The sequence below is a fragment of the Meles meles genome, chromosome 16, assembly GCF_922984935.1.
Source record: "Meles meles chromosome 16, mMelMel3.1 paternal haplotype, whole genome shotgun sequence".
Classification (NCBI taxonomy): domain Eukaryota; kingdom Metazoa; phylum Chordata; class Mammalia; order Carnivora; family Mustelidae; genus Meles; species Meles meles.
This window is the reverse complement of record NC_060081.1, coordinates 77,885,689-77,909,801: the sequence shown is the minus strand read 5'-3', so window position 1 is coordinate 77,909,801 and position 24,113 is coordinate 77,885,689. Positions and strand designations below refer to the sequence as shown.

Genomic DNA, 24,113 nt, shown 5'->3' with positions numbered 1-24,113 from the left:
GGAGAAAACTATGTGAGGGTGCAGAAACCCCCTGGACCTTCCTTGTGTGAGGACCAGGGTCCTCCATTGCGTGACCCTAAGCAACCAGCTCCCAGGCCAGTTCCCACGTCTGTGAAATGGGGATAACAATACTTCTGCCTCTGGGAGTAGGTATGAGGTTGAGCTAATATTTGGTAAGTTTCTGGCCCAAGGTAGTCCTCCACTAGCGCAGGGGAAACGCGTAGTTTTAGGCAAGGGTCTAGGAGGGGGCACACCAAATCGCTGAAGAGTTTGGAGGTGTGCCAGGGAGAGATCCCCTGACGTAACATTTCCATTTCTTTTTAAACCAGGAGAATGTGCTTTATAGCACTTGTGGTGTAATTAAGACTTAATGAAATAAAAGTACACCCCCGCACTTCCTGCCCCCTCTTTCCAACTCCGGAGGCGCGCCCCCCCAGCCGGTGGCCCCTCCGGCAGCAGACAAAGGGAGTGGATTCGCCCCGGGCCCCGCCGGCTGCGACAGTACACAAGTTCCCGACACGTATTTACATGACAAGGGCTCCCGGGCGTTTCTCCGAGCGGTCTGGGGCGTGTCTACCCGAATTCCAGTCTGACCCAGTCCACCTCGTCGGGGTCGGGTTAAAGGGCGGAGGGGGCGCCGGGCACTAGAAGCTTCCTGGGATTGTAGAAATGGGGGCGGCGGAGAGTTTCCCGCGAAATCAGGCGTTGGGCGATCGGGAGGACTTCCCTCATCTCCAATTCCCTCTCCTTCGGGAAGGGACAGGTTTCGCCTAAACCGGGGTCAAGGATTCCGGGGTCCCGCGACGCACCCGCACCCGAACGAGTCCCACTTCTCCCGACCCGCGTGTTCAGGTCAGGGGTTCCAGACTGACCCCCGTAGGGGCGGGGACGCAGCACCCTTCCTCCGCCCCGCTGGTCCCGGGTCTACGCGGGCCGCCTCGCTCTGGCCCTTTAAGAGCCCGCCCCCTTCCCTGTCACCCCGCCCCGCGGCCCGGGAAGGGGGTGCGGGGGAACCTCGGCGGGGATTGGCGCAGCGCGCGCCCCCTCCCCGGCCCCCGCGCGGTGGGAACCGGCAGCCCCGTCTAGCGCTGACGTCAGACCGTCTGCCTGCCTCCGACCGCGGTCTCGGAGCGAAACCCGATCTCCTTGGACTTGAATGAGGAGAAGGCGGCGGCGGCGGAGGCGCTCGGCTGCGGGAAGCCAGCAGCAGAGGCTCAGCCCCGGCGGCAGCGCGCGCCCCGGCTGCCAGCCCATTTCCCGGACGCCACCCGCGGGCACTGCCGACGCCCCCGGGGCTGCCGAGGGGCGGCCGGGGGGCGCAGGGGAGCGCGGCCCCGCGCACTGAGTCCCGCAGCGCCCCGGGAACTTGGCGGCGCCCCGAGCCCGGCGAGCCGGGGTGCGCCTTCCCTGCCGCGCGCCTCCTGCATGCGGGGCCCCAGCGCCGGGCGCCGGCCGGAACCCCCCCCGGCCGCCCCCGTGCCCCTTGCGCCCCGCGCCGAGCCGCCGCGCCGTCCATGCACCGCTTGATGGGGGTCAACAGCACCGCCGCCCTCGCCGCCGGGCAGCCCAATGTCTCCTGCACGTGCAACTGCAAACGCTCTTTGTTCCAGAGCATGGAGATCAGTGAGTGACCCCCGCACCCCCCTCCCCTGAGGCCCCGTCGGGCTCAGACCCCGAGTCCCCGCGCAGCTGCGGGCGGGGGCCCGGGCCGTGCGCGCCCCCTCGGGCCGTGCGCCCTGCGCCCCGGGCGCGCCCTCCTGGCTCGCGGCAGCTGGCGGCCGGCCCGGCTTTGTCCCGCGGCGCGGCGAGCCTGGCACGGCCCCCGCTGCCCGCGCCCCGCCCGCTGGGACTCGGACCCGGGGCCGAGCGGCGCGGAGGGCGGCGGGGCGCCCGGCGCGGGAGGGCTGGGGCGGTCGAAACCGTGAAGTTTCCATTTTATTTCCCTAAGGGGCAGTCTCGATGGAGCAATTAGGCCGGCTCTTTATCAACTTCGGCTGGGGGAAGGGGGGGTGGCGGGCGTGTGAGACACTGTCTGGCCTGCGGGGTGTCTGCGGCCCGGGGTGTGTGTCTGGAGTGTGCGTGGCGCTTCTGTCTCGGTCTGTGTGAGTGGGTCTCCTTGCGTCTGTGGAGTGTGCGTGTCTGTGTGTCTCTGTCTGGGTCTGGCGCGTCTCCGTGTCTCTCTGTGTCTGTGTGTCTGGGTCGCAGTCTGTCCCGGGAGTATGTAGTCTTCCTGCGTCTTGCTGTGTCCGCGTCTGGTGCCTCTTTAGACTGTGTGCATTGCTCTGGAGGTTGGGGGACCATTGGTGTCCGGTGTCTGCATTTAGGGCTCAGCGCTGGTGGGTCTGGCTGAAGGTGGATCCCGAGTGTGTGTCTCATTGTGTGAGTGTCTGTGTCCCCGACGCACCTATAAATAGCCTCTGTCTGGACAGCTTGGCTCAGCCTGGCTGGGACCTTGGTTACAAATGAGTCAAAGTTTGGGGCTGTCTGTGTTTGGGACTGCCTTGCCCTGAAAGGAGGAGGTAGATGGAGGGTGGGGAGGGGGTGTTGGAAGCTTGCACCAAGTCGCCCTGTACATCCAGAACTTGAGACAAATCAGCCTCGACTTCTGCCATGCATTGCCCACTCAGGTGGAGGTTGGGTTGTGTAGACGGCCTTCTGGCCTGTTATCCCTTCCCCCAGCCCATCCTTTTGGGGACCTCTTGCCTCTCGGGGCTTCAGTTTCCCTACCCTCGCCTCTAAGCACCGGAGGCACGGGAGCACACAGCCCTTCTTGCAAGGGCCAGCCTTCTTCCAGCTGGGACCAGGAGTCAGAGGCGGCCACCACGGAGCAGGGCAGTCACTGGGTGACTCATAAGCCAGTTTCCGCAGGCGGCAGCCACAGTTTGTGGCCCTTGAGCTTGTACAGTGAGGCACAGGAGGTAAAAATAACCCATGACTGGTCCTGCTGGGGCAGGCTGGCCCGCTTTGGTGGTGGGTCCTTCCATCCATGAGTGCCCCCTCCTTCCAGTCCCGGAATTGAAAGTCCGGTTCCCCCCACCGCCAACCCCCACCCCCCAGACCGCCCCATGCCAAGCCAGCGAGGTGCCAGGAGAGCCTGCCCAGAGTCACCTTTTGTGGAACTGAGTTGCATTAAACCAGATTGCTTCCCAAAGGCCCTTTGTGAACTCAGGAGGCTGATGAAATGCACGAGGATATTATTAAAATATGTTCGCACATGTTTGGAGAGGGCCACCTCAGTGCCGAGTGGATTGCTGGTGAAGGACCCTCGGTGCCTCATTTCCCCCCTTCTGTAAAGCTGCCTCAGGGGAACCCCCCACCCCAGGGTTCCACGCTGTTGTGTCGAACTTACCAGTGTGAGGACTGGGCATGGGCATTTTGCTCTTGTCCTTCCTTTGTGTTCAGGATGTTGAAAAAAAGAAAAATCATTCTTATTTCTGTCCCTTCAGCCCTGATGATGTTCTGGCTGACACCAGGGTGTTGTTAAACCCATTGCCTTCGACCTGTGTGCTTCCCCTGCCCGTGGCGCGTCTGAGCAGGACCCTCGAGGTTAGCACCTGGAACCCTGGCCTGCTCCAGCCGGCCCCGGCGTGGTACGTGACTCACCATGCACAGTGTATTTTTTACACACGGCCCCCTGCTTACTGGAAGAAAGCCCAGGGCAGGAAGGGAAGCGATCTTTAAAATGCAGGTATAATGTAACAGTTTGTTGCAAGTGCTAATCAGATTTCCGCGAAAGGCTCTGGTGAGGAAGCCTGAAGGCCTGGAGTTTCTTTGTACAAAAAGATGGGGAGGAAAATTGGAAGTGCGGAAGGAAGGCCACATTTCACGTGATGCAGACTGGGGGTTGTCTGCATGCGGAACGTCAAAGATGGATTTGGAGCTGGGCTGCAGGGTCGTGTCCCAGTGGCCCTTGGTAGTAGGTTCCTTAAGCTGTCTTAGTTTCCTCATCTGAAGGGTGAGACCCTGACGGTTGAAATCGAAAATGCTACCAGCTTTCAAGATGGGGCCTCTGCCCTCCGAAGTCTGGCTGGAGGCTCCAGGACCAGAAGTGGTTCTCCTCCCCTCCCCCCAGCAGCACTGGGTCCCTAGTGTGGCGTTCAGGTGCCCCAGATCTGGGAGCTGGGTGGAGCCTTGGCCAGCTCAGGCTTTATACGTGAAGGAAGGTGGTGATGGAAAGCTTTGCCCCCGGTCCCCAGCACACCCTGGACCCAGACCCAGAGTTATTTCTCAGGAAGCGCACACTCTATCTCTTTAATTTGGAACTTGGGCCCCACAGTAGGCCCATCTTGAACCCGAGGGCTGGAAATCAGCAGCATCCCCCAGCTTCGCACTTGGAAGTGTGGGAACCGGGCTCTCTCCAAGGAAGCCAGGTTCAAGATATTCCCCGCACCCTCTGCACCCTCCCGGGGCGCCAGTGTCTCTGAGAGTCAAGGGGTGGGGGATGCTCTCTGACGGGGGTTCACTGTTCCCCAGATCCCCCCACAGAAAAATAAGCTATTCTTTAAACAAGCCGGGGGTCCTGGGGTGAAAGACAGCCGGCTCCAGGGACCGCTCACCAGGCTGACAGTAGGGAGTTGGCCAGACTTTTCAGAACGGGGTTCCTGCTGGCCTGCGTGTTTCTTGGCATTCTTGTTGACCTCTTTGGAGGTCTGTCTCTCTCAGAAATTAGCCCCTGCCTTTCTCCAGCTTCGGCTTGAGGCTTTTGGGCGGCAGGCAGGTGGATGCCGCCTCTGCCTGGACAGACCGACTTGGGCCATTCGGCTGTCAGGCTGCGTATCTGGAGGACCCCGGACAGCACCCTGCCCGGCCCCACCCTGGACCCCCGTGGCCAGTATCTCTGGTGGCTGTTCTGTTTCTGACCACCGCTGATGTCACTGAGCCACCGATTCCTCTTCGCCACCCAATTCCAGACAGATACTCCAAACAGACTGAGCTTGCAGAAATGCCCAGGACACCCGGTGCCCCATGTCTCAAATCCGGGCATTTCACCCAAGGGACAAGGATTGTCGGGGGGAGGGGGAGGCTGTGGGGGTTCCTGGACGCTTAGGAGCATCCCCTGGCCTCTGCCTACTGGATGCCCATTGGAGTAGGCTTCTGCTCCTCTGCCAAGTCGTAACACCCCAAAATGCCTCCGGACCTCGCCTGATGTTCTTGGCCTGGCTGAGAACTGTTTTAATCGGCTGCTTCTCCGGGGGCCTGAGGGCGGAAGGGAGTTGGGCAGTCAGTCTCCTTCAGAGATCAGCCCCAGCGAAGGCCGGTAGTTGTGCTCAGGTAGTTGTGCTCAGGGTTGGCGCCTGCCTGTCATTCACTCCCTTGGCCTTTCTTGAGCTCCTGCTGTGTGCCGAGCAGGAAGGATGGGTGCTCCGTCTTGAGGAACTTCCCGGTTTTCATCTTGGATTTGCATTTATTAGGAGGAGAGACTCAGGCGCTGTGCAAGCTTGTATTTCAGGATTTGGTTGAAACTAGGGCCGTCTAGCTTGAGCTATTTCCCCTGTGGGCCCTTGGAGCGCGGACTTTTAACCCACATGTTTTCTGACTGTCTGGGTTTTAGGTTGAGGTGCAAATCCTGGACTGGATCTCAGGTCAGACAGTTGGCCACAGCTCCCCAGGAGGTCTGGGGTAAGCCAGCCACACCACCCAGCGTGGCCCAGGGTCAGGGCCAAGCTTAGTGCTTGTCAAGGCAAAGAGTAAGTCATTGTTCCTGCGTGGGCACGCACAACCTGCCCTTTACGTTGTGCAAATTGATACACTCACTCTCCCTTGGAAGGAGGAGGGAAACGGAGTGGTGTGTGCAATTGCCCCAGAGTGGAGGCCGTTGGGGAGGGTCAGGGTGGCTGCCACTTTGACAGGACAGCAAGGTGCACGTGTCCCACAGCAGCCCCAGACCTGCCTGCTCAGGTGCGCTGGTACCTGCTCGCGCCGCATCCGGGCCCCAGGACACGTCAGCCTTCTGGTTTGCGCAGTGGTTAACATGTAAAACCGTGTCGGAGAGGAGCTTACGAGGGATAAGGGCCAAACTGGAGGGGCCGCGTGGCTTTTCCTCTTCGGGTTCTTACCACCCAGAGACCAAGTTTGTGGGCTACTCATGGTCTGGGGTCCTGCCCGCAGAGAAGAAACTCTTAACAAATGGGAGTTGGAGGCCGAGCTCCCGCCAGCCAGGGCGCTTGTGTGATGCACATGCTGAGGAGGCGACCAAAGCCCAGGGCCTTGCTTTGTGCTTCTTAAAAGGTGTCACGTGCCCACGTGCATGCACACGTGTGTGTGCACACACATGTGCGTGCGAGCGCGTGGTTAGGCCCTGTGTGCTTGCCTGCCCGCCCCACTCTGTGCGCCAGGGAGCCAGGAGGATGACACTGTGCTGCGGCCGGGAAGGTGCGCCTCAGGGTGGGTGGGCTGCGGAGATCCGGGGCCGTGAGTCCTGCCTGAGGGGGTGGCTGCCACGCGGGCCCTGTGTGGCCAGACCTGTCCACTTCAGGGATCCGGATGTCTGGATGTTGATACAAAACTCTTGGCGTTTAAGGGCTGGCAATTCTTTTCTCCTTTTGCTTCGAGGGCCCCACGACACCTGTCCCCAGACGTGATCTCTCCGAGGGTTGCCGTGGGTCAGGCGTGTGATGGGAGGTGGGGAGATGGAGGCTCAGCCCGGCTCCAGAACATCCTGGCTGTCTTGGGGTAAGAGTGGAAAGTTGGGTAATGGCAGTTCCTGGGTGCTGGGGGTGGGTATAACCCACTGCCAAGGTTATTCTCGTGGAGTGTGGCCTGGTGTCTCTACAGCTCTGTGATCATGGGGCTTGGTGGTGACAGTGGGGAGAGGACTGGTCTCAACTGTCCGCTTTGTCCTGTCCCCTGGCAGTCACTGCCTGATGAGGAGAAAGGTTTCCCCGTCCCGGGGCTGGGGTACTGGCGGTAGAGGGGATATTGGAATAAGCAGGCATGTGTGGGAACCGTGACCTTGAAGGTAGAGGGACTTGAATATTTTCCTTCCCTTGTCCCTGCCAGGCCCACCTCAGAGCTGGCCGGAGGGACCCCCTTGGGTTCCCGCAGTCCTCTGCCAGCTTTGGAGGCCGGGGGGGGGCTGGGTGGGCCTGGCAGGCACAAAGGCAGTAGCACCCTGACATCCAGACACCCCACTAGGTCCCCTGCCGAGGAAGACGCAGAGCACAAAGCCCAGAAACGAGGGATGGTCTGAGGCTCCCATTTTTTGAAAATTAATTTCTGTTTTTAACAAGTGAGTCTATACCGGCTGTGACCCACCATAAGACAGTGATCTTTGTTTTCCCGGCGGGTGGGGTGGGGTACGGCAGGGTGCAGTGCATGTCTTCTACGTGGCTTCTCCGAGCACCTTCTTCTTAACGGGCTGGCCTAACCTCCTCCCCGAGATGGGCTGCACCCCTTCCTGTAGTCATGACAACTTGGAGCATTGACAGTCAACCTCACTTTCCCTTCGAGTGACACGACAGAGCCAAACTGTGATGCCTCTGGGTCTCCGTCGGGGCCTTGTCGGGTGCTGGTGGAAGCTTCTGTCACCGAGCGGGGAGGGAAAGTCCCAGAACAGTTTTCGGACAAGAGCGGGGGCTTCAGTGTCCCGGGATGGGCCTGGAAAGCGTTGGGGTATCCCCAGGCCTTCCCAGAGCCCCAGCATGGCTTTTCTCTTCTGTTTCCAGGGTGACTGATGGATTTTAGCTGCCACTCCCTTTCTTGGTTGGATATGGAGAACTTATTATGTGCCAGGGGTATAGTGACGCATTTTTCTCAGTCTCCAAAACAGCCCTGTGAGAGAGCTGTTGCTATCACCGATCTGCAGATTGGCGGGGGGGGGGGGGGGGGGGGGGGGGGGTCGAGGGGGTAAGAAACCTGCCCCAGGTGGCACAGCCAGGAACCAAAGCTCCCTGGTCCCACACTTGTGCTCCCAAGATTTCCTCTCCTTGACACCACATCAAGTCCCCGAGTCCCAGCTTTATCTTTTTTTTTTTTTTAAGATTTTATTTATTTGACAGACAGAGATCACAAGTAGGCAGAGAGGCAGAGAGAGAGAGAGGAGGAAGCAGGCTCCCTGCAGAGCAGAGAGCCCGATGCGGGACTCGATCCCAGGACCCTGAGATCATGACCTGAGCCGAAGGCAGAGGCTTAACCCACTGAGCCACCCAGGCGCCCCCCAGCTTTATCTTTACAAGACTCAACATGGCCATGGTCGTTTAGTTTTCGCCCCAGGACGGCAAGCCCACGTTGCGCCGTTTGCAAGGGAAGAATGCTCGTGGATCTCGCAGTCGGGGCCTTTGCGCTCTGGCAGCACGACGGCTGTCTTCTGTTCGCACGGTGTCCCCCAGACAGGTGTCCCTTACAGGCCGTGCGAGGAGCTGGCATCTCTCTCTGCAGCCCCAGTACCCCACCTTCAGATGCTGGGGTAGGAGGTTGCTGAACGGCCCATGGCGCTTCCCAGAGGGACCAGATTTGTCTGCCTTACACTGATGTCCCCCTGGCTGTCTGGGCCAAAAGGGGGCACCCAGCCACTTAGTCGGGACTGTGCTGCAGAATGCCAGGACCCCACAGACAGAACCCTGCCCTCGGGAAGCTGCCCTTCTAGGGACCAGAGACAAAAAGTTTATTCCAGGGAGGGGGCGGGGGGCGGGACAGGGGGAAGGAAACGAAGCCACTTTCAAAGCCTCCCTCGGGGAGGCTCCTAAGCCCGTCATCCTGTTTGGGCTCCAGGAGCACTGCGGGGGGGAGGGGGGTCTCTCCTGTCACACCCGTCAGGTTGTGTTGGGTATTATGTAATTCACTGTCGCTTGTGCTTCTGATCATGAGACACGGAAGCGTTAGGTACCGTGCCCGTTTTGCTCGGTATGTCCCCCGAGCCCTTAGAGACCCCGCACGTGGATGAGGCAGGAAGGAAGGGGGCCTGGGCAGGGCGCATGGGCAGGCTGGAAGAAGAGTCCAGATGGGAAAAGACACAGTCAAGATACAGACTCTGAAAACCATCTTTTCAGGACATGGGCTGCCCCCTTCCCGAGCCTCCAGCAGCACCCCCATAAAATGGAGGGAAGACCAGCAGCCGCTTCGTAGGTGGGCTGGACCGAGGCCTGGACACTGAAAGGCACCCCTGGCATAAACTCATACTTGCAAGGGATCAAGGAAGTTTCCAATGTCTGGGGAGCAGGAATGGTGCCTTCGTCTCAGGCCACCATCGCTTCTGGAAACGTCCAAGACCAGATATGCCTTTCCTGGTTCAGCCGGACTGGGAGGCCAAGGTCTCCCTTCCAATTCCCTTAGTGCACAGAGTTTGGAAACTACAAGAAGGGATAGCCACCGCCAGGTCCCAACCCCACAAGGAGAATTTGTAGGGCCGTTCTTTTCTGCACACACCTGCTTCAGGCCTGGAGTGTTTTGGGGGCTTGTCCCCCACCCGGTGTCACCCCCGAGTGGAACTGGCGTTCACTCCGAGGCGACGGTGAGATGCCATGTGTTGACAGGAGCTGGGGTGGCTTCCGTGACTCACCGGGGAGGTATCGGGTAATGGGATCTTCTGTGGTTCTGCAGATTCTGATACATGTGTGTTTTCCAGTGGGTTGGGGGGCGGGAAGGGGGAGGGGTGGGTCACTTGGCCTCGAGTCAGCGCCCTCGGTGCCTAACGAGCATGTCCCGAGCCTCGGGGAACGTGGAGGCTGAGTTTCTTTCCCTTCAGACGTACTGTAACTAAAATCAATGAATATCGTTTCAGCGGGTTTAGGAAATAGCTCTACTAGCTGAGGAGTTTTAATTATTTGGTAGCAAGCATAAAGTCCCCAGTGGCCCTGGGATCTGGATGCTGGATGAAGTTTGCTTCTGGCTTCTAGGCGCTGGCTCTCCAAGCTCTGAAGGCTGCTCCGTCCCCTAGAAGCACCTGCCCGTTCCAGTTCTCCAAGACTGTAGGCAGTGCGGGGGCCCCTGGCTGGACAGACAGACACAACCTACACCTCCGAACAGTCGCACAGGTTCAAGACCTCACCTTGCCTTTAAGTTTGGAGAAGTTGTCCCGTATCTTCTGTCCCCCACGGGGGACTTTGGTGGAGATGGGGACGGGGGCAGCCTTGCCGAGTCCTGGAGAGGGCTGGTCCAGCTTTTTTTGTGTGCTCTTGGCCCAGAGTAGATGCTTAGTACACCGTGAAGCGGTTGGCGGATGAGCGGATCGACATGTTCCTCACCTGCCCCGAGACCGACGGAGCCCTCCATCCCAGGCACAGAGGCTTCGGGCCAGGAGAGTCTCTGCTGCTCCTTCGTTCTCCAGGAGCGGATGTTTCCATCCCTGGCTTCGGGGGATGGTGAAAGTGGCGGCCGTGGATTTGTTTGATGTCCGTGGTTAGGATACAGAAATATGTGCTTTAAAATACAACCAGGGCGCCTGGGTGGCTTTACTGGGTTATATGTCTGCCTTCGGCTCAGGTCATGATCTCAGGGTTCTGGGATCGAGTCCCACGTCAGGCTCTCCCCCACCCTCCGTGTGCTCTCTCTCTCTCTCAAATAAATAAATAAATCTTGAAAAAGTAAAATGTGAAGCCATATATTTTTGGATATTTGAAAGATACATAGACACTTTATGATGTAAAATATGTAGAATGTTTTAAAACGCTTGCATTCCACCCACCAAGCTAGGGTGGCTTCTTTAAGGTCCTTTGACTGGAGGCCACTGTGGGGACCTCCCTCCCACCAGGTGTGCCCAGGACTGAGCCCTGAGCCTTCCCTTGCCTTTGCCCAGGGTTCCAGAAAGAGAAGCGGGGAGCTGAATCAGATTTCCAGGAAATTTGGGGGGAAAGCAGACTGCCCTTTCCCAAAAGAGGTATTCCATCCCAGTGGCCCTCATTACCTGGTCACTGCCAGGGGCTGGCTTTACCCGTGACGGTCCAGGCAGCTGCTGGTAAGAGGGGCTGCCGCCTGAGAGCCCAAGCCTGGTGTCAGCTCAGTTTTATTCTCTCCATCTACCCACAAGGATCTGATATCCCTGATGGGGAAGCTTCCCCCTTTGTAGAAGCTTGTCCAGGAAGCCTGGCCAGCAAGCTTCAACCCGAGCCTATGGGGATGATTCATCTCAGAGGTCACACTTCGTTAGAGAGGCTCAGAATTTGCATGTGACCACCGTGAAAGCTCTTTCTTCATCACCCTAAGTTTTATAGCAGGTAACAGCTTTGATCTGAACTACCTGCCGTTGCTGTGCGTGGAGAAATTGTGGGAGCATTTGGTTATGGTAGACGATGGGTTTCAAAACCCTGGTCGCAGCTCTGTGTTCTGCTATGGACGCTACAATTCAAGAAGGAAAAATAAAAGTGAATACCAAGATTTTTACTGAAACGATGTGCATATATGTGCCTCCTTCTTCTGCATGGCTTCTGAGGCTGCATGTTTTAAGGATTTCACAAACGTCTTAAGGAACCCGCCAGGAGACGGTAGGAATTGAGGTCCCCGGAGCCCGGTAAGACTTTGGTGGCCGCCCCACCCCATTTTGCAAATTCCCACATCGATAGGCTGGTGCTGGGCTGGAGCTGGTCATAGCTCTAATTGCCTTCCTAAAAACAATTTAGTCGGTAATAATTCTGTAAACCTATGAATCAACTTTGCGCAAACACCCTGAGTAACTTCTTTGTTCTTTTCTCTCTACTTTGTAATTGGTGTCTGTGAAAGCCAAAGGTTTGGTCTTGCGGAAGGCATGATTCATTTATTGGTGTCTGTGGCGCCCCGTTATCATTCAGTCATTGGAGAACGCCGTCGCGGTGAGCCCCAAGTGATTCATACCAGGCTGAGCTTGGCAGCCCATGGGGTCACGGCCATAGCTGGAAACTATTCTTTCTCATCTGTTTATGGTATGGGAGGGAGAGGTTGGTCTATCGCGATGATGGAGAGAGTGTCGATTACGTTGGTGAATGTAACTGATTAAGTAACACCCACAGGCCCTCTAAACGCCACTCCGTTTGCTGCTGGTGATCATTATGATAGCTCCCGGCTAAATATGCTCCTGTCTCCGGTGCATCTTGCCCGTGTTTCGGGATCCCGGTTCCTGAGCAGGCTGGCACGAAGGGACGCCCCCGCTGGCGTCTTGGAGCAGAGTTTCTAGTTGAAAAGCACAGGTGCAGAAAATGTTGCCTTCTAGAACAGCAACAACAGGGGCGCCGGGGTGGCTCAGTGGGTTAAAGCCTCTGCCTTCGGCTCAGGTCATGATCTCAGGGACCTGGGATTGAGCCCCACATCGGTCTGTCTGCTCCGCGGGGGGCCTGCTCCCCCCCCCCCACCTGCCTCTCTGCCTGCTTGTGATCTCTGTCAAATAAATAAAATCCTTAAAAACAACAACGGCAACAACAAGCTCCGTTGACTGGGGGTCCATCACGGAACGGTTTCAATGTCCGGGTTTAAGAGTCAGCAGCCGTTCACCACCAGCCCCTGGATTTTCCCGACGATGACCATCATTAGATGTTTGCAGTTGCCAAGCCTTTCATTACTCCGCCAAGGGTGGGGACTCACACGTGGAGCAGCTCATTTCGCCTAATTTTATTACTTACTTGTGGCCCTAAATAAAATTGTCGCTGCCCTCCCATCTCGAGGCTGAGTAGACTTGCTTGCTGCGTGGTGCAGAGGTGGGTGGTGAGTCCAGCTCGCAGCCGTCCGTGTAAAGCCAGGCCCTGCCTGCACGTGTGTAGCCCCGCACTTGCCTCTGTAGTTGACCAGTGTTTCTCCCCGAAGTCCGCTTCTCCGGTGACTCGCCGTCTGTCTAACTCACTCCGCCGGATCCTGTCATCTGCGTCACGGAGTGAGGACCGGTTCGCGAACATGTGACTTCCCAGCTCCTGGGACCCCTCACCTAATTAGAGGAGAACCCAGCCCGTGTTTATTGATCGGTTTTGCACAATTCCGAGCGGGGGTCCGGGACGAGCGGTCCTGCGCTGCCCTTCCTGCCCGGGCCAGACACTGCTCATCTGTCGCAAGCGTCCACTCTTGCTGGGGTCAGACCGTCCCCAAGGTGGTGCTCCGTGCCCACTGCCAGTCCGGGGCTCTGAGGAGGCTCACCCAGGTATAGATGATCCTCGGGACGGAAGCAGAGCGCCGTCTTCACGGGGCAGCCCAGTGGGGAGAGGCGTGAGGGCTGTGGGTCTCCCCCCGAGCGAGTCAGGGCAGTCCCTTCTGGGAGTTTTAGGAATGTGCCACCACTCGACCAGCCACCTGCCTTCAGCTCTCAGGCTTGGGTCCCTCCCAGACCTCCAGGCTTCTGCAAGGGAAGATCCGCAGGAAGATCCGTCCCGTTCCTTAACAGCATTTCCTTTGTCTTTAAAATCACGGTCAGGAGCCTACGGGTCACCAGAGCCTCCACTTACCTCCGCAGCCTCTTTGCCCTGGATCTTGTGAGCCCTACCCTAAGCACACTGCAGCATTCCTTTACACTCTAGCGAGAATGAGCTCTGGACCCTTTCCCCAGAGTAGACTCAGGCCAGTGGGGCATGGGGCTTGGGAAGAACAAGGAAGGGGAGAGGCTAGGAGGCAGGCAGTGTCCAGAGAGTGGGCAGCCGGCATCCGGCAACTTCGTCTAGCTGGTCGTTTCCTTGGTGTTTGCCCACAGCGAGGTTGTGGCTTTCCACACCCCGGCTCGAAGAGGCGGGGCTAGGCCATATGCCATGGTGTGGGAGGTCACGCGGAGCAAAGCACCTGTGCTCTGCCCACCATCCCCTACACTTCAGAACCACCTGTCCTCCCCTGCAAGGGTGTGGTCTCCCTGGCATGTGCAGCTGCCTCCTTCAGCCGTCTCCGCACCCCTCCTTGGAAGGGTCACCTGGTGGCGGTGCCTGGGGCTCAAGCCTGAGAGAGTGGGAATTTGTCCAGCACCGGCCTTGAGCTGCAGCTGAACGGAGAGAGGGTTTGCCATGGTCGGTGGGGTGCCGGGCGGGCCTGGGCTCCTGGGAGCAGGTGGAGAAGGCGTTCCTCCAGCCCCTCTGCACTCAGTGGGTCCTGGTGCCGGCTCCCCGGAGAGGCCACCTGGGGGCTCGGAAGCCCGATGCTCAGAGGCACCCCGAGCCAATTGCTGGGGACAGGGCAGGATGCTGGGACGCTGAACCCTCCGGGTGATTCCGTGTGGCCACAGCTCAGCTGAGGTGCAGGGGGTGAGATGAGAAAATCAGGGCCAGCCTTCAGCCCAGAGCCCTTCTGTTACTGGTGGAGGCCTGCTTCCGATACTGTTGTAATCCCCAGGAGACCTCACACCGGGAGGACTCTGGGTGGACTGGGATGGTGCTCCCACTCATGGGCATCCCTCCTGGAGGCAGCAGCGGGAAGCCGGGTGGTCTTGTCTTCGATCGTGGGGCTCCTCTGTGTGCTGTGTGCCAGACCAGGCGCTCGGAACGGCCGAGTGACCCCTGAGGCCTCCGGCCAGCCTTGGAGTTGGAGGGATTCCCTGGGGTTCGGTGGGCACCATGATCATGGTGGGTGCTCAGCATTGTGGCTGCTTTTTCTGCTCCTGGTGTCTGCCTTCTGGGTTTTCGGCGACCCGTGCAAGGCTCTCCTTCAACGGAAGTGGCACCTTGCTTTTTTGCAAAGGTTTCTTGGCGCAGGAGGCAGAGAGGGGAGACAACAGGCGGAGACGGCCCCCGGTTGAAGGCAGAATGTTCTTTCTGGACGGGAAGTTTTCTTGTCCATGATGCCCTGGAGGAGCCCACACTGCGCCTTCTGCTCCGCCGTCTCCTCTGGTCAGTTTTCTTCTCTGCCAAATGGGCATCATCAAACCTAGGGCTTTGTGAGAAGGAAGAGCCCGCCATACCTCACCCGCTGTCCCTTCTCTTCCCTTGAATTGTTCGCCTTCCCCTGGCACCCGTGTTGTCCCAGCTCCAATGTGTCGAATTGAGGTGTCATTTACAGACACAAAGCACATGGGTGTGGCGTCTACTGTGATGAGTTTTGGCAAACGTGTATATGGGACACCTGTTCAGACTGAGACGTAGAACCTTCCGTCCTCGGACGGGTCCCTGTGCCTCTTTGGCCTGTGCCCGCCCGCTGGAGCAGGCAGAGCCAGCCCTTCCTAGTGGAGGGCTCGGCGTGGGTGAAATCACGCTCTGTGTTCCCTCTTGTTTGGCCTTTCTCACTCAGTCTGCCGACTCAGAGACCCATCGTGTGCTGAGGCCTCTCTGTTTGTTTGTAGTGTTCCCCAGCGGGGAGGAGCCTGGGGGGTGGGCACGCTGGACCCAGAGGAATCACTGTCCCCAGGTGGAATGCCAGCTGCCTCCCTGGGGAAAAGCTTTTGCAGCCCGGATCTGGGCCTCAGACATGGGGACGTGAGACCCAGATGTCTCTCTGTAAGCTGCGGCCGGGGGGCACTCAGCGCGGCCGCAGAGTCCTCGGAGGCACAGCGGGCCACGCCTCTACCGCCGCCTGGCACGGCCCTGCCAGCCGCTGCTGCCAGCCCGCCCGCTCGCCTCCCCTGGCACGCATTCCTTCGCAGGGAAGAAGGATGTGGGTGACCCCAGACAGGTATGAATCATGTCTGGGGGAGGCGGTTACTCAGAGGCGGCAGCAACGAGGCCGCGTTCCTGCCGGCTGACGGGTGGCTCGGGCCTCCGAGTGGAGCTGTGGGTCGGGGGTCAGAGCAGGCCTCCCTGGGGGAGTGTGGGGCTGGCACACGGGTCCCCGGCCAGCCTTCTCCGCCGAAGGAGTAGAAACCGCAGACCGGCTCCAGGATCGTGGCGGCGTGGCTCTTGGGGGCCTTTTTGTCCCTGGTCCTCGCTTTGTCTGTCACATGGTTGTGTTGGTGCGTGTTCAGACTCCCCGGGGCTGTAATGTGGCAACTCGGTTCCCTCCTGCTGTCACCCATGCCTGCCGTGGGTGGGCCACCAGGTCACGTGGACGCCGTGCATAGCCGTTGTCCCTAGACCTGTTTCTCAGACGGGCACACTGAGGTGCGGTGGACAGAAGTCGCTTGCCCAAGAGCACGCTTGCCCACAGTTAATTGACCTGCGTCTGATTTTATTGAAGCCACCTGTGTCCTAACTGTCCCACCGTGTAAGTGCGGAGAGATCAACAGGCCTGCGGCACGCCGGTGCCTGTGACAAGCTGTTCGATGGCGTGAGGAAGGGCATTTTAAATTTCACAGTTAGGTGCTTAGGCTGATGTACACACGGAACAAGCACGTCCCCGATTTCCTGAGGGTTATTGTTTGAGACAAGAGGAGGTGATAAAAGAGAGTCAATTGAATAGGATGTAAATTTTGAAATTAAAATCTTTAGGAATCTTAATTCCTTTAATGGGTACTTGGAAATGGCAAACATCGGGAAGGCTAGTTGGACTTATGTTCTAAGAGGCTCCTTCTGCCAAGGACTTCTCGGGGTCCCCAGTAGCACCTGAAGACTGATGGCAGCTCCCGCAGAAGGGGAGCACCTTGCTTTTTGGTCTGCCAAGGTCACCCAGCCGTCTTGAAGGTCAGGGTCAGCTCGATTCTAATGAGAACAGGATCACGGGGTTCTCTGAAGGAAGGGAACCCAAGGTTCCCTCCGCAGCAGCGGGAGGTTAGGGATGAAGGGGGGCTCTTCCATCCTTCTTCCACACTTAGAGCTGGGAGCAGCACCAGGCAGGTGCCGGGGGCCCCACGCTCGTTCTCGGGACAGTGCCGACCGTGGGAAGCCAAGCCTCGGCCCCTCCGGACTCTTGGGGCGCCCCACGCAGTTTGCAGGAGGGTGCCTGTCACAGCTGTGTGTCATCTGTATCTCTGTGTGTGTTTTAACCAAGATCTCAGAGTTCTTTTTTGGTCATGGGGGAAAAAACCTCCCATATTTAATTGCCCTGCAGCGCCTGAAACGGTTTGTTGCTTCGCAGGTTAGATCTGTGATTTCCTGCGTAGCCTTCCTAAGGCGCAGTTTTGGCTCTGGGGGTAGGGGGACACGGGGTCGCAAGGGAAGCACAGGACTTTGGTGTGTCCCAGTTCTGGGCCTCGCGGGGGGTCTCGGGACGCGCCGTCCAGGCTGCTCCTCCCTGCTGCCGCAGGGCCACTGCTGGGAAAGGCTCCGGCCTCAGGGGCATGGGGAGACGTCCTGCCACGTCTGCCTTGGGGTTTCACAGAACCCATGCTTTATTTCAAGTATTTTCAAAGAGCTTGGCATGTGGCAGGGGGTGGAGGGAGCTGTTTGAAGACCCCACAATGACAAGAGCATCGAACCTCCTTTATGGGATCAGAGTCCCTCGAGGGGATGGGTCTGGCTGGGGTGAGGCAGGCTCCTCCCCAAGGAGCTCCCGACTGACTCCAAGACCTTCCTGCACCTGGAGCCCAGGTCTTAGGTCCCGGGTCTGGGTCCGGCCCTCGGGGACCCAGAGGAAAAGGCAAGGAGGCTATCACTCACCCCACTGGCCTCATTGGCCGGCAGGGGGTTGCTCAGGGCCCTTCCCCCCTTGCCCTCTCGCTGCTCGTCCCGGGGCCGGCCTCCTACCTGACTACCTGTCTAGGAATTTTTATTGCAAACCCGCAGAGGCACGGTAGCTTGGCTGGAATGTGAGAGGTCCCGGCCGCACGGGTGGGAATGCAGAGGCGGAGGCCCCTGGCCTGCTCCCAAATTGTGTGGATGGTGTGCCTCTCTTGCTTCTGGGCCTGTCCGGGCTTTGTGCTCTTTGTGTCCTCATTCTGCCTAAGGTTGGTCCTGGCCCAATCTGACCGTGTCCCCTGCGACCTGGGGCCCATGGCAGGGTCTGGAGTAGCAGCTGATTATGACGAGGTGTGAAAGCCAGGGAAGTAGTCTTCAGAGTTAAAAAGGTCCTGGGCAGCCCCGCTGTGCCCCTAAGAACATTGCTGTGGAATCCTCCCAGCCTCCTGGCAGCAGTTCCTGTCCTTAGACTCATTGCACAGATGGGCATACTGAGGCACGCGCACTTGCCTTAGGTCCCATGACTGGCGAGTGGCAGAGTCAGGCCCTGAACCCCAGCAGCCCTGGCTCCCGTGCCCATGAATTGGGCTGAGTGTGGGCTGTGGGCTCTGCCAAGGGATCGTCATGGCGCCTCACGGACCTGAACTGCCTCGCCAGTCACGGGGGGAGAGGGTCACTCAGGGCTTCTGGGGCAGGAAGACCGCCCGCGTGCGGTCCAATGGACCGTGGAGGGTGTCCGGGTGAGGCCGGGGGCTCCAGGTCGACTCCAGATACCATATGCCGCTCTGCCTCTTCTCCATCTGGCAGCGTCGGCCCTCAAGGAATTCATCCTGGGGCCAAGAGCGGTCTTGGCCGTGCCTCCACGGGCTATCGGCCGGGTATAGGCTCCTCTGGCCAGAGAAGGGTCTTCTGGAGGAGGACCAGGCCCGGGGACACTGGGCACCAGGAATGCCGAGGTTGGGGAGCTCCGTCCTTCTTTCTTGGCTGTCTGTGGTTTCCTACCCCTGACCCTATTATCTGCCCCTGCGCCCCACGATTTCACAGGTACACCCTGATGCCTTGAAGCCTGGTGAGGTCCTCGAAAAGGCCAGACCCAGTGTGTCTGGAGTGAGCGGGCACCGAGGACCCAGACACGAGGAGGGGAATGTGGCGGGGGCCGCCGTAGTCCCCTGGGGTTGCTTCCCTGTTCTGAGCCTTTGTTTCCTCATCAGTAGAATGGGGATCCTAGGAGGCAGTCACTTCACAGGATCATCGTGGGGATCAAATGAGGGATACATGCTTAGCTCAGTGCTCCGGGCCTTGTAAATGCTCAGGAGTTGAAGGGTGTTCTGTTATTGAGTCATGGTCTCTCCGGCAGCGCCTTCGACCTTGCCACAACCTGCCCGGGGACCCTTTGTGACTCAGCACTGGCTCACAGCCCCTTCCCTTTCAGAGCCTTGCGGGGGACGCCAGCCCAGCCCCCTGCTGAAGGCACCTCATGGATGTGCTTATGAGGAAGAAGAGGGAGGGATGAAGGGTCATGTCCCCTCGTGGCATCCTGATGGGGGACGGTGCCCGAGGTAGGGACCCGGTGTGGCATCTGTAATTTTGTGCTTGTGTAGGAACCTTTCTGGTGGGTAACTTCCTTTGTTCTGCTCCTTCATTCAGCTCATTTATTGAGTACCTACTGTGTCTTGGGCGGAATGTTCTAGAAGTATACCGCCACGAGAAAGACGAACTCGAGTATGGCCGACAGAAAACCAGGGGTTGCAGAGCACCGGTTGTCGGAAGTCTTGCACGACGCATCGAGGGGCAGAGGTGGGCCCAGTGCAGTGGGACCCTCTTTCTCTCATGATCTTGCTTTTCCGTCAAGTTAAATTGGTGGGGGGAGGGAGGTGGGGAGGCGGAACGGGCCTGGGTCCCCTGGTGTGGATGCTTCCTAATTTATCAATGCAGTGGTTCGCTTAGATAAGGAACTCAAAAGGAGAGGTTTCCCGACTTTCCCGCCGGGGTGCTAATCCAGAAACTTGGAATGGACCGGGAACCTGCATTTTTGGCCATTTTCTTGTAGGAGATAGGGATTCAGGAACGCAGGTCCCAGATCCCAATCAGCTGGGGCAGGAGCAGACACTGCTCGTTCTGGGGATGGCGGCATCCTTGAGACGTTGATTCCTTCTCTGGGTGCTTCCTAGGACAGATGCCAGGCAGGGGATCACAGGCCTAGCCCACACGCCTGCTTCTCCAGCACCCGCCCCGTATTTCCAGCCAGGACCCCCGAGGATGCCCCGAGCCTGGTGCACCACCCTGCCAGGGACAATGGGCCGGTCTCCTTTTGTGTTGCCGTGAATATAACATGGTTCTTCTGATGGTAAAAGGTGATCGGTGCTCCTTATTTAACAAAAATTCCAAGAATTTGATAAATGACCAAGACAAAAGTCAAGATGCCTGTAATCCCGTCACGTGGAGACGGGTTTATTTTGCTGAAAATACTCTGCAGGCCTGTCTCCAGGCATTTGCACCAAAGGCTGATAAAAGAGCTCAGAGCAGTGGCTGGGAGATGGGTGCAGGAACCCCCCCCCCCCAACCCAGCAGTTTTGGGAGGGGGAAGGACCGGTCGCCACCAGGCGGTCTGTGCTCTGTCCCAGCTGCGTAGCATCTGTTCCCTGGGACGAGTGGGGTGGGAGGCCCACGGTGGGGAGCTTCTCCAGCCTAGCTTTCTGCTGGCAGGCGGCCCAGATAGGGAGCCTGTCCTTCCGCCACTCAGAGCCTCGAGCCCCTCATCTGTCAGATGGGCTGATACCCACAGTTTCTGTCTCAGAGGCAAGGGGAGTAGACCTAGGCATTAGGAGAGGCCCAGCCAGCACTGGGCACGTAGTAAGAGTTCAGGAAACAATCAGCCAACGGCGTGCAGCCTCACACCCCTGCCGCGTGTCCCCACTGGCCACCATGCTGTTTCGGGTCTTTCTGATGCCTCCGGGCCCCAGGTCTGACCTTCATTCATGACAGTTTCTGCTGGTTTTCTGCTTCTGCTGGTGAGATAATCCTGAAAAACCGCACGTCTGAGCCGAGCCTCTCTTTATATTATACAAACTCAGAGAGGGAGACTAGGGGTCTGGGGTCACACAGCCAGCAGCCGTGGCCCAAGTGTCCAGGAAGGGATCCCCTCCCCCGCTTGGAGCAGGGCCTTCCAGGCTCAAGGAAGACGCTAGGGCCCCACATTCCCCCAGCCGGAACACACATGAGGTCTCTGAACCGGCCATCCCGGTAAGCGGCTTGTGTTTAAGGCTGCGGCCGGGTCGCAGGCGCCATCCTGAGGGGTCCCGTGGCTTCGCTTCCTCAGCGATGAGCCTGGGGGTCCCCACTCTCCACGTGGAGACAGTGTGTCCAGCCTTGGCAGCAGCCCAGGCCGGTTTCCCTGAGGCAGAGCTCTGGCCACCTTGCTTTTCCAGGAGGGACAGGCAGTGTGTGGGACCCGAGAGGTGGCCCCTTGACGGCCACCGTCTCCTCGCCTCCGCGCCCCGACCTTTCCGCCTGGGAGGCCCGGCCTCCGGCCCGGGCACACAATGCCCTCTTCTCACGTTCAGACGGGCGGTCTAGACACTCCCGCTCCCTTTTGTTCTGTGGGGTCAGGGGCTGGCGAGTGGCCCCACAGAGTGGTATTTGGGCCGAGGCAGGAAGAAATCTTCCTGGAACGAAGAAGGGGGTGGGAGTGAGTTTCGGAGGAGGCAGCCTGCTGTCCCTGCCTGCCCGTCGGGTGACCAGCCATCCCGGCAGAGAGCGCTGCATCCTAATGATGGAGGCAGCTGCCCGCAGGCGCCTCGTGGAACCCAGTGCTCCCGGAGCCGCCTCGTGGACTTCGTCCAAATAAAACCCTACAGTCCAGGCCCCTCCGGTGTGTGCCGGGCTGCTGGTGGGAACCCAGGGCCAGAGGCGGTGCCTGGCCAGGTGGGAGCCCAGGACACTGTGGGAAGAGCTGCCAAGCCGCGTCCCCCCCACCTCCACCCGCTTCGGGGACATCTGGTTGCTTCATCGAGGGCAGGGCAGACAGAAACCTCCCCGAGATGTGACCCACGAAGCCATCTCGCTTAGTGGCCGTGTGACAGGACGTTTGGGGCAGCGCTGGGCTGGCCAAGCAGACACACAATCTCCAGTGTGATCTGCTTCCAGACCCATTCTTAACTGGTCAGGTCTGTGACCTCATGGCGTCTCATCTGTAAAATGGGGCCGCGAGCGGCCACAGGAACTCGTCACAGGGTGAACCGGCGCCGGGGTGTCGTGGGGTAATCCGCGTTCTCTGCCTGGTGCGGAGTGAGTGCCGTCACTCTTGATGGCAAAGTGTTCCTGCATGGGCTGCGGGGGACATGCAGGCGCCCCATTCCCTGGTCGCCATCAGAGCCTGTTAGAGAGCATGGCGGAGGCCACGGAGGGGTGCTGATGGCGGGGGCGGCCATGGGAGCCTTTGGCCAGGGCGGGGGCACACGCGCAGGACGCGGCTTGTGTGATGGGCCCGATCACTGCCTCTTTGAATGGTCTGTTCACACCAGAACACCCCCTGCCCCAGCTCTGTGCTGGTGGGAGGAGCCCTCAGAATTGGGGTGGCATGTGGTGCTCATTCCCCAGTACCTGGTGGTCCAGCTGTGGGGAGGGAGAAGCAGGAAGGGCCGCTCGCAGGAGCCGTTCAGGGAAGGCAGAGCGGGGTCGGGAAGGGCAGGCAGCGCGGGGGGCCCGTGGGAGCAGAGGTGCTGAGAGGCACCAGACCCCAGTGGCTGCGGTGACCCCCGGTGCCTGGCCCCTCCCATGCCATCCCGACGGCCCCGATCCGGCCCTTCAGGACTTGTCTCGTCCCCACTCAGGGCACGGACTCTCCCCGACTGTGTTGGGGGAAGTGTTGGCAAAACCGTTTCACGTGCTGGCTTAGCCAGCATCGGGGTGGCTGGGGAGAGGGAGGTCCAGGCTGGGCTCCAGGGGACGTGGGGTCACTGACTCCCGTCTGCCCTGGTTGCAGTAGAGTGGCAGCAGGTGTCCGGGGGAGTCACACGTGCGGGAGGGAACCGGGTTCTTTCTAGGCCTGACCGAGTCACCTGGGGGAGTCTCGGCCCTGCCCGGACTCAGGGACCGTAAGGACCCCTCTCTCCCGCCGCTCTGCCTGAACCCCCTTGAGCGACGAGATCGCCGTCCTGACTCGCCGAGTCCGATCCCCGGCGGCGCCGACGTCTCCCGGCATCTCTGCTCCGCGTGTCTGGGTGAAACCAGAGGTTCTGCCCACAGACCGGGAGCCGTGGGCCGTTCCGTGGGAGGAGCGGAGATGAGCAGCCGCTTTTTATTAAAAATGAGCGTGTGGAAGGGGGCGCACACAGCCTGTCCCGCCCCCCTTTATGCGAGCGGTCTTCTGTCGCTGTAACCCTCTGGGGGGGTCTCAGGATTTCAGTCGCCAGCAAGGTGACCTCACCGTGGACCGGCACAGATAGCTTTTCTGCGTAGGAACCCTCGTCTTGACGGGCTTTGTTGGGAGTGTTCGCCGTGTGTGCGGCCCTGGGCTCTGCTCGGCTGTGTGGACACCGGCCCCCCTGCTCTGTGTAAGCTGGGCGGCCCCCGCTTCCCGCCTCCCGGGGACAGAATAAGACCTGGGCCAGCGGCAAGTCGCAGGGAGGGGATCATGCCCACAATGGCCCTTCGGGACGGGCAGATGGCTGGGCCCTGTTCCCCGGCTGGGGAAACTGAGGCTCGGGCCCCGCAGCCTGACAGGACCTCAGGAGAGTTTGGTCTGTGCCTGTCTGGTTCCGGTGTCCGGACGCCACCACATTTGAGGGTGGGAGGGAGGGACCCAGGAAGGGAGGTCAGGCCGGTCTCAGAACTAGAAGCTGCCTCCGGCCCGGGCACATGCAGGAAGTGGCAGTTCGGCCAGCACCCTGGCGGGGAGGGCAGGGGATGCTGACAGAAGGACCCCGGTGGGCACCTGGTGGGCACCAAGCTTTGCTCCAGAAGCTGGCAATCCTGAACAGAAGAGACCAGAGACCCACATCTAGGGGACCCAGCCCCATCGGGCCGCCCCTCATGGTGGGCTGGCCAAGGGGGTCTACACACGCCCTGTGCGTGGCCCACCACCGGCCCTGGAGTGCGGGTCCTCCTCCCTTTGACCTGGCCTAGCTGGGGAAGGGTACAGCCCCTGGTTTAGGATATGTTAGGGTCACAGTGTGTGTGTCCCAGGGAGGCACCCTGAGACCAGCCCACCCCTGACCGTGTCCTTTCCTGGGAAGGGGCGAGCATGCCCCCATTTGGCAGACTCCCTTTGTAAACAGAGGCCAGAGTCTCCCGCAAAACCCAAAGTTGGACGTGACCCCAGATTCCTGCTCTCCCGTGTTTTCTTCTGTGGAGCCCCAGAGGCGGGGGGGGGCACACAAGTTCTTGCCCCCTCCCCCACCAGGCATGTTCATTTAACCCTTTTGCCACCACCCCTTTGAAGTGAACAGAGCTGCCGAGAAAACGCCCACACGGGGTGTCGGGGACATGCTAGCGGTCGGCGTCTCAGAACAAGAGCGAGACGGATTTGCCGGCCGGCCACGTAGGGCCCCGGAGCAGCCCGGAGCGTGGCCCAATCAGAGAGGATCCGTTTTCCGCCTCTCAGCGCAGCCGGCCCCCCAACGTCCCCCCACCCAGCCCCCACCCCCGCCCCCCTGCAGACCCCAAACCAGACCGATAACTTAGCATTTTCATTTAAGTCCATCTGACAAATCGTTCTAGACGGAGAAAGCAGCGCTGCATCTTTAACTGGCCACTTTGTCA

The 24,113-nt window shown here is 59.5% G+C and overlaps 1 protein-coding gene across 3 annotated transcripts in view; it reads left to right on the top strand.

Annotated features, from left to right (window-relative positions):
- The first annotated feature begins 1,025 nt into the window (after window positions 1-1,025).
- PMEPA1 (prostate transmembrane protein, androgen induced 1) overlaps window positions 1,026-24,113 on the top strand; it is a 54,656-nt gene continuing 31,568 nt past the window's right edge. The window contains exon 1 of one of the 3 annotated variants that reach the window (XM_045980804.1): window positions 1,026-1,623. In XM_045980804.1, coding sequence (XP_045836760.1) covers window positions 1,515-1,623 — 109 coding nt within the window. In that variant the 5' untranslated portion in view covers window positions 1,026-1,514. Of the gene's footprint in view, window positions 1,624-6,433; window positions 6,673-24,113 lie in introns of those variants that run through there. The other 2 variants (XM_045980802.1, XM_045980806.1) reach the window with 2 other exon arrangements.